This window comes from Miniopterus natalensis, chromosome 5 (assembly GCF_054644295.1).
Source record: "Miniopterus natalensis isolate mMinNat1 chromosome 5, mMinNat1.hap1, whole genome shotgun sequence".
In the NCBI taxonomy this organism is placed as follows: domain Eukaryota; kingdom Metazoa; phylum Chordata; class Mammalia; order Chiroptera; family Miniopteridae; genus Miniopterus; species Miniopterus natalensis.
In genome coordinates this window covers 87,900,200-87,909,239 of record NC_142085.1, presented here as the reverse complement: position 1 = coordinate 87,909,239, position 9,040 = coordinate 87,900,200, and the positions used below count along the sequence as shown (strand labels likewise).

The 9,040-nt window shown below is 54.1% G+C and overlaps 1 protein-coding gene across 1 annotated transcript; it reads right to left on the bottom strand.

Moving 5' to 3' along the window:
• Positions 1-5,327: 5,327 nt before the first annotated feature.
• MAS1 (MAS1 proto-oncogene, G protein-coupled receptor) lies at positions 5,328-6,305 on the bottom strand. The gene has a single exon (XM_016211277.2). It carries the CDS (start codon positions 6,303-6,305, stop codon positions 5,328-5,330), a length of 978 nt encoding a protein of 325 aa, XP_016066763.2.
• Positions 6,306-9,040: the final 2,735 nt, after the last annotated feature.

Sequence of the window (9,040 nt, the reverse complement as noted above, 5' to 3'; positions counted from 1 at the left end):
GGAGGCCCAGGAGCACACCTAGGGCCTTGAAAGTATAAAGACTAGTTGTTTTTATTGTGGTAAAATATATATAGCACAGCCTTTACCATTTTCACCATTTTTAAGGGGCATTGAGCACATTCACATTTCTACGCAACCATCACCACCACCCATCTCCAGAACCCTTTCATTTTCCCAAACTGACACTGTCCCATCCGACACCCCCATTCCACCCTCCCCCGGCTCCTGGCAGCCACCCTCTACTTCCCGTCTCCGGGAATTTCACGCCTCTAGGGGACTCACATAAGGGGAATCACACAGGGCTTGTCCTTTTGTCTCTGGCTTATTTCACCTAGCGTGTTGTCTAAGTCACTTTTGGTGGCTGTTTTCCATTTTACTCAGAGCCTCACACACATCTCTCACCTACGTCCAGCTACCCCGTGAGGCAGCCCCTTTCATCCCGCCAGAGCAGGTGTCGTCCGTCACCCCGGAGACCACCCTGAGGCCACCTGTAGTCAGGCCCTGCACCTGCCCACGCCTCCCTGGGCCTCTCTGCCTCCAAGTGTTCTCACCGTGGCCAGCAGTGATAGGACATCTTTTATTTCATAGTTACTTTTTTGAATATAAAAAACTGGATAATTTTTGCAAAAATACCTGAAGACCTCATTAGTTTTTCCCAAGAGCCTTCCTTAGACTTTGCTATTAAAACCCTTCTTTTTGGAAGTTCTCATCACATCACCATCTTGTTTATCTTCCTCTGATTCGACTGCTAAAGGGGTCTGACTGTGCCCGGTGCTCTTTTGGCAATAGTTTGGAATTTTATTTCAACAATTCTCCGACCCCTCATATTTTTTTAATTTTTATTGATTTGGGGGAGGGGGGGAGAGATAGAGAGAAAGAGATAAACGTCGGTTTATTGTTCCACTTAGTTATGCATCATCGGTTGTCTCTTGTATGTGCCCTGACCGGGGATGGAGCCCACAGCTTGGTGTAGCAGGATGACACTCTAACCAGCTGAGCCACCAGGCCAGGGCTGACGCCTTTTACCAGCTTCACAGGATCCTGAATATTTTGCAAGGAGGGAGGGAGGCTTGCTGGAAACCAATTTCATCCGTGATTACATTTGGTAATTAATGTTTTCGTGTTTTGAGGATTTTTATTTTCCACACCTTGTAATGTTAGAAATGTTAGAGCCAAGAGTGAAACAGAAAGAAGCTTCCAGAAAGGGGAGGAGGGCTCACACGGTATGGCTCCCTCCTTTCCTGCCCCTGCCCGCCCCTCCCCGCGGGCGAGCAGCCTTGGCACCTGGGTGCTGCTCTGCAGGCCCCTCCCAGGAGAAGCGGGGCAAGAGGTGTCTGTGACTCGGCGTGTTCTCCTTTCCGGGTAAAAAATCAAAATTTAACCTAAAATAATTCTTGCACTCAGGGCGAGATTGTAGGAACCCCATGGGCATCTGCCAGCTGCTCCTCACGCAACTCCATGAGGGCAACTAACCGTCCCGAGTCCATCTACCTCGGGCACAGGGGCGGGAGGCGTGAGGGGACAGGCTGGGGCTCTCCGGGTGTCACCTCAGCGCGTGCAGTGCTGTCTACAGAGAAAGGCCCCGCGGGGGGGGGGGGGGGGAGCCAGGTGGATGATGCAGTAACCACCCTGCCCCCGCCCGGCTCCCCCAACATCTGTCCTCTTGGCCTGGCCTGAAATGGCTGGTGCCCGACAAAGAAGGGAGACACTGGAGGAACATCCTGGAGCGGGCGCCGGGGCGGGCCTGGCGCGCAGCTGGGGGCTCACCGCAGCCGGGAAACGAGGGACGCCCCCGGGCGCGGGGATGCGGTGGGTCAGCGGAGAGGATGCTGGTCGGGGCGGGAGGTTTCTTCTGGCTGCCGCCATTCTCCTGAAAAGGGAAGCGAGCCATCAGCGAGAGTGAGGGCGGAGAAGAGATGCGGGAAGACAGGGTGTGAAATGGCGATTCCAGGAAGGGGCTCCTGAGGGGCTCCCCTGTGAGCTGGACTAGACGGATGAATGGAATTTGCCAGACTAAATAAAACAAGGGAGGGGAACCTATGCCAAGAGAATCCCATCGTCTGGGGAACAGGTGACTAGCGGTGTCATTCGCTGAGAAAGGAACACAGGAGGAATGGCGGGGACCTGGGCAGGTGCATCCGAGGTGTTTGCAGGGCAGCAATCAGATGTCCTTCAGGTGAGTGGCTATAAGGACCCCCAGGACATCCGGGGGATACAGCACAGCAAAGGGTCATGGTCAGCTGGTGTAGTGTTGAGGGTCACTAAAGTGTAAGTGATTATGGATCAGGACCCCGGGGAGAGTGGGCGGAAGCAGCGAGCAGAGGCCCAGCCACTGAGTCACAGAAAACGTGGCCATTGAGGGGAGCAGCAGGGGGCACAATGGAAGAGATGAGAAGACTCTGAGAAGGTGGGACAGGATGAAACATGACACCAATGAGGAGAGAGTCGTTGGTGTTTCTCTCTCTCTCTGAAATCAGTTGCAATAAGGCTCGGAGTGTAGCTCAGGAAGGACAGAAGCCGAGGGTCCGCAGAGTTGACGCAGGGACAGGGGCGAGTGCAGGGCTGGTGGAGATAAGCTAGAACGGCTGCCTCGGCAAGACTGGGTGACAGTGACAGCGGCTGGGGACGGGGGCCAGGAGCCACACTTCAGAGGACGTGAAGAACGTGGGCCAGAAGGCCAAAGACGACAGCAGCAGAGGCAGGGCTGGCTCGTCCTCGACTTCACTCGGGCCTGTCCCCTGCCCGGAACCCTCTCCCTCTTCAGCCTCAACCGAAGGGCACCTCCACGCAACATTCCCTTTTTACTACAAAGGATGTGACTTCACCTCCCTCTTGACTGCACACAGCGTGTTCGTGGCACTCTCCTGGCGCGGATCTGTCTGCCGCTTGGAGCAGTAGGTGCCTGCGTGGTCTCCCCTCCTACCCCGGGCCCAGCGGCGTCCACCGCTCCTCTGGGCCTTGTCCACATCCGGGAGCTTGGCGGAGGAGGCCACCCAAGAATATTTTATCATGAATGCTACAGGCCCTCCCCTTCATCGGGGACAGGCGTCAGGCCCAGGGAATGCTCAGAAACGGCACCCCTAACCTGCGATGCTCGGGCGCACCGTCCAAATTCCCAGTGAGCGTACATCCTCTAGTCTGCTCTCCACACGGGCTCGTTTACTTAAGTGTTCCCGGTTTAGTTTTACCTTATGCTTTACTTTGGGGGATGAATTTAGGTGAAATGAGAGGAATTTGTCCTTACAACACTGCCAAACCCCGAATCCTACCTCTTTGCAAATCATGACTCTTTAAACGGTTGGAAGAATTTTTATATTCATGAACACATTCGGTTTCCCCACTTTATCTGCAGAAGGGCCATTAATGGGAGCTTCCCATTAGTTCATCGAATTTCCCTTGTTCCTAAGAGTCTGTAATTCCTCTTCTCACCGGGGTCCCTCTGAGACGAGAGGAGGCTGATCGCTTTCTCACTGACCACGCGGCCAGCGCAGCCTCGCGGAGACGGCGGCAGAGGTCAGCACTCTGATCCCCATCTTCTCCGCATTCCCAGCGAAGACTCTGTTTCCAGTCACAAACAGGATCATTCTAAATGTCACCGCTCCACACCCATCTGGGGCTGCAGAGAGCAAGCCGCCTCGTTTCTGAATCAGATGTCGTCCCCCACTGAAAAGCCGCCGGCACCCGAGGGGAAGGCTGGCATCTCTGCACCGGGAGGCTGCCCCCCGCCGGCACCCAAGAGAAAGGCTGGCATCTCTGCACCGGGAGGCTGCCCCCCGCCGGCACCCAAGGGGAAGGCTGGCATCTCTGCACCAGGAGGCTGCCCCCCGCCGGCACCCGAGGGGAAGGCTGGCATCTCTGCACCGGGAGGCTGCCCCCCGCCGGCACCCGAGGGGAAGGCTGGCATCTCTGCACCGGGAAGCTGCCCCCGAACTCACAGGAGACAGTTTCCTTCTGAAAGGAAAGGTAAGAGGATGGAGAGGGCAGGCGGCAAAGGGAACCACTTCACCACGACTTCTCGGCGCTTCGGAGAAGTTAAAACAAACAGGAAAGGGCATGAGCACGGTGCTCCCCACAGAGCCACACGAAGCATCGCCGTTTTCACGGGCGCCCGGAGGAGGCAGCGGGAAACTAGCACAGCGACGTAATCCACGGGCCGTGACAGGGTCCCAGCTAAAACCCGGGACATGCTGCCGAAGTCACAGACCTGAGCCACGGCAGGCGAGCGTAAGACACTAAGACGCTGAGCAAGTCCTGCCAAGTTCCCTCCGAGGCGTGGCCACGCTGTCACCAGCCCCTACCGCCCAGCCCCCTTCCGGGAAGGACACGCAGAGACGCGCTCAGGAGGAGCGGAGGCCCGGGGAGCCAGAGACGGGCACCGGCTGCGGGCGACAACTCCGAGGCTGCAGTAAATAACCCGCCTCTTCACGGGGAGCGGGGTTCCGGAAACGCAATGAATCTGGAATTAAGTTCCAATCGTGAAAACCGACGACAAGCAAAGCACGTCGAACCAGACTTTCACGACACTAACCATTCCCACAGAGGGAAGGGGAGCCACGAGCAACCCCTCGACTGGTGGCCCAGAGTTTTCGTTCACAACCTGAAACGATGCTCTGACGCGGGGCCGCGTGGATATTGGAACCTCTGCGGGCCTTTCTGCAGCGGCCTTCGCCGTGGAAAGCGCTCACGCGTATCAGAAAGAAGACCGTAAATCCACACTCCACATTTGGAACCATCCGACAGCGCTGGAGCATGACAGAGCCAGCGTGTGCTCCCCAGAACAGGAGCGTTTCTTCTTCCACTTAAAGGACTGGGGAGAGACTGACGTTTCTGGAACGTTGACAACAGGCAAGGGCTTTGCATGTCTTATCTCCCCATGTCACCCTCGCTGTGAGCCCGGAGGGGACTACACTGTCAGGCATTTCCTAAGTGAGTCGACAGGGCTCCGAGAGGCTAAACCACATGCCTGATGTCCCACGGGCAGCAAGTGACAGTCAACCTGACCCCAAACCCAGTGCTCCACTTCCTCAAGCGCCAGCAGATGCCTGTGGTACCTTTTCCTGTCCACATCTGCGGGCCTTCCTGCTAGAATAACCTTTATAGTTCTCGGGGAGAGCTTGAGGCGAAACAGAAGAGTTTTTTTGACAGGTACAGAAGTGACGAGGTTCGTATTTAGGCATTTCCAGAAGATACGCTCCGAGAGTGCAAGCTCATGGTTAATCAGCATCTCACGCACACGGGTGGGGGCCCTTCTGTGTCACACTTAGGAGCTACTTCAGTTGTATTTCAAGCACAGGCTACAAATGACCTGCGTCCCACCATTTTTGTCCTCAGACGACGGTCTCGATGGTGACGGGGTTGCCGCTGTCCTCCTGGCGCCGGGGCTGCATCTCATCTTTGAAAGCCCTGATCAGAACCACCTTTAGGGGCTCCTTGAACCGCTTCTTCCGACGGCTGCCCACAAAGAAGTAAATGAAAGGGTTGGCGCTGCTGTTGATGGTGGAGAAGAGCAGGGAGACGCCCTGGAGGGTCCCGAACGTCGACCAGTCCTCGTAGTACAGCAGGTAGAGGAGCCTCATGGGCATGGCGAAAATGAGGAAGATGACAGCGGTGATGGCGATGACCATGTACAGCTTCGAGGACTGGGACGGCCACGTGTTCTTCCGGATCTTGACCACCAGGACGGTGCTGGACACCACCATGAGCGGGGTGAAGACCAGGAAGCTCAGAATGGCTATGAAGATGATCACCGCCCTGCAGTCACCTTGAGAATGGCTCTGCCCTTCGTCGTCAATGCACATGACGTATTCCATGGTGGTCACTAGGCAGGAGAGTGCCCACAGCAGGGCGCAGATGAGCGCCGACTGGTGCTTGGGGCGATGACATCGGTACCAGATGGGGTACAGGACGGACAGGCACCTCTCCACGCTGATGGCCGTCAGCAGGTAGAGGCCCGTGTTGTAGCCAAACAGGAACGTCGCCGATAACGTGACGATCGTGTATTGGTAGCCAGAAGAGAGCTCGCAGTCCAAAGCATAGTCGACAGTCAAAATAAAAATACAAAAGAGCAGCGAGATGTCGGCGATGGACAGGTGGGTGATGTAGACGGTGAAGGGGTTTCTCCGCATCCGGAAGCAGAGGAACCAGAGGAGGACCCCGTTCTCCACGAAGCCCAGCGGGGACAGGCTCATGATCACCCAGTGCACGGCCGGGATTTCCTCGGGCGCGCCCCCGGAGGAGGCGTTCGGGCCGGCCGAGGCGTTCGCGGAGCCCTCCACAACACACAACGTGACGTTGGGCACATCCATGAGGAGGCCTCACGCTGCGGCTCTTCGGGTAATTTTCTATAAATAAGTAAACAAGAAAATTGATGAACTGGAGTAAAAGGGAGAATTTCAACTGTGAATCATAGCCTTCGTGTTATAATCAGACCCAGGTTATGATCATACAAAAGGTTACATACAGGTAAACTTCATAGAAAAAAATGTTTAAGAGAGTGTGCAATTCTGTTTCTAAGGATGATAAATGAGACATTTCACCGGGAGAGAACTGATTTAATAATTGTTTTTGATCCCCCAATAGTCTTTAATTCTGCATTATTATTTGCATGTGGCTCATGCCAGAGGCATCCAGCAAAGCAAGAGGGTCAGGATTCCTAGTGTCCGTTTCTGGTCTGGTCCACGCCTTCTGAGTGGAAAATCATGTCATCTCCTGTGCCTCCATCTCCTGGCCTGAGGAACCAAGTTCTTCACATTAAAATGTGACGACAAGCCCAGCCGGCGGGGCTCAGCAGTTGAGCATCAACATAGCCTCCAGGAGATCCCGGTTTGATTCCCGGTCAGGGCACATGCCCAGGTTGTGGGCTCCATCCCCAGTCTGGCGCGTGCAGGAGGCAGCCGATCAATGGTTCTCTCATCATTGATGTTTCTATCTCTCTCCCTCTCCCTTCCTCTCTCTAAAATCAATAAAAACATTTTTTTTTTTAATGTGATGACAAAATACATGCTTGGGCAATGCTGCTATTGTCATTTTTTTAAGGCATAAAGTGCCGTAAGCAATAGGTAAATGAAAGGAAACAGCTCCCTAAATGATGCTCAACAGCGCGCAAGTATTTCTGAAGGTGTGAGCAATTAGAAGGCATTTACTTCACGTGGTCTCGGTTCTGTGACAAAGCTGGGCACCTACTCAGACTAAGTGAGCTGTGCAAAGCAGCCCTGTGACAGATGGTGCTCACAACGAGGTGTGTCCACGCCCCCGCGAACCTCAGGCCAGACCATGCAGGCACACGACCGGCAGACGCTAAACAAAGCCTGCACCTGAAACCGAGACAAATGCTCAGTATTTTCGACTGCAAAGCATAGATTCTCAGAAACTTTCCTCACACTTTCCAAAATGCAAAATAAATATTTGCACAGCCCCTCCTTCCTCTTGTATAACAAACATATACATGTGTGTGTGTATATATGTGTGTGTGTGTATATGTGTGTGTGTGTGTGTGTATACATATATATACACACACACACACACACACACACGCCAGTTCCACCACTGGAGAGAGGAAAAGGGAAGTGGCCGCTGGAGAGCATCTCCCTTGCTGCAACTCCAACCTGTTCTTGGTGTTTCCTTCTAGACTCTTTGGGAGTGCTAAAATATTGTTCTTCTGCTTCTTTTTAATCCTTACCTGAAGATATGTTTCTATTTATTTTAGAGAGAGGAAGGGAGAGAGAGAGAGAAACATCCATCGGTTGCCTCCCGAACACACTCCGACTGGGGATTGAACCTGCAGCCTCGGTATGTGCCCCGACCGGGAATTGAACCCGCAGCCTTTTGGTGCACCGGATGATGCTCCAACCAACCAAACCGTGGAGCCAGGACTTGTTCTTTGCTTTTTGAACTTTGCCCTTGCAGACCACAGTCCCTAATTATATGCAAATAATTAACCTTTAAGAAGTTGATCAAAACAATAGTATGAATTAGCGAATATCTGCCTTTTGCCCAAATCAGGACATAGATGTGATATTTTGTGCAGCTTGAATGTCTCTGACGATATTAGATGTTTCTGGGATGCAGTCGGCAGAACCCCGGCATGGGCAGGGCTCCAAGTTTTGATCTCAGTACAGCTGTGCCTGAAACCTGGACTAGCAGGCAGGCTGGTGCGAAGGATAGTCCCCTCCCCGGTGGTGTGACCCAGGACACCTCAGCTGGGGACAGAGTCCAGGACGCTGAGTAGCTAACGGCACCACGACTGGTGAGCACTACTGGCAGCATCATAGGAGCATCTCTGGGGAGGAAGCAATGGGTTGGAGCAGAGAAGGCCTCTGTGCGGGACTTTCCGGTAGGGGGACCTCTCTGTGCCAGCCTTGCCTCCTCCAATCAGCTTGGGGGGGCCGATAAGGAAGGCGTTACTGTCCCCCTTCACAGAGGAAAAACTAAGGACTAATCAGAGGGTCAAGTTCAGAGCCACTGGGTCACACAGCTGCAGGGGGCCTCACCACTCCTCCCTCACTGTGCCTGGTGCTCCCTGGTCCCTGCAGGGGGTCAGGGCCTGAGGGGTCACATGGATCCTGAGCACAAAGCCAGCCAGGCAGGAGCGCAGGTCCCCACTTGTCTCTGAGAGCTGAGCCAGTGCCCCACGTAGAGTCTGAATCCACTGGTCTAATCAGACCCTTCACTTCACAGACCACTAAGTGGAAGCCAGAGAGCTCTGAGGGACCCAGCATTCACAGCTAACGCGGGGAAGCCGCCGAGCTGGGAGCTCCCCTAGCTCCTGAGCGCTCACACTCTGCCCTGGGGCCCCATCCTATTTTTAAGCCCTTACCTTTTATAGCCTCTCTGTTACATGTTTTCCAATCTACTGCACTTCTAATGCTTTCCACTTAAGGAATGGGAGGCATCCTAGTCCCTGATGTTATAGGGAATTTCTTTCCCCCAAAGACTTGTTTAATTTCTAACTGGGACTTGTCCAGTGTATAACCGGGGTCCCATGTGCTCTCTACATTCAAATTCTGCTGTAAATAAAGCAGCCACAGGTACTGCTTAAACT

Coding starts and splice junctions, on each gene's coding strand:
- MAS1 (XM_016211277.2), bottom strand. CDS start 6,305: ATGGATGTGCCCAACGTCACGTTGTGTGTTGTGGAGGGCTCCGCGAAC.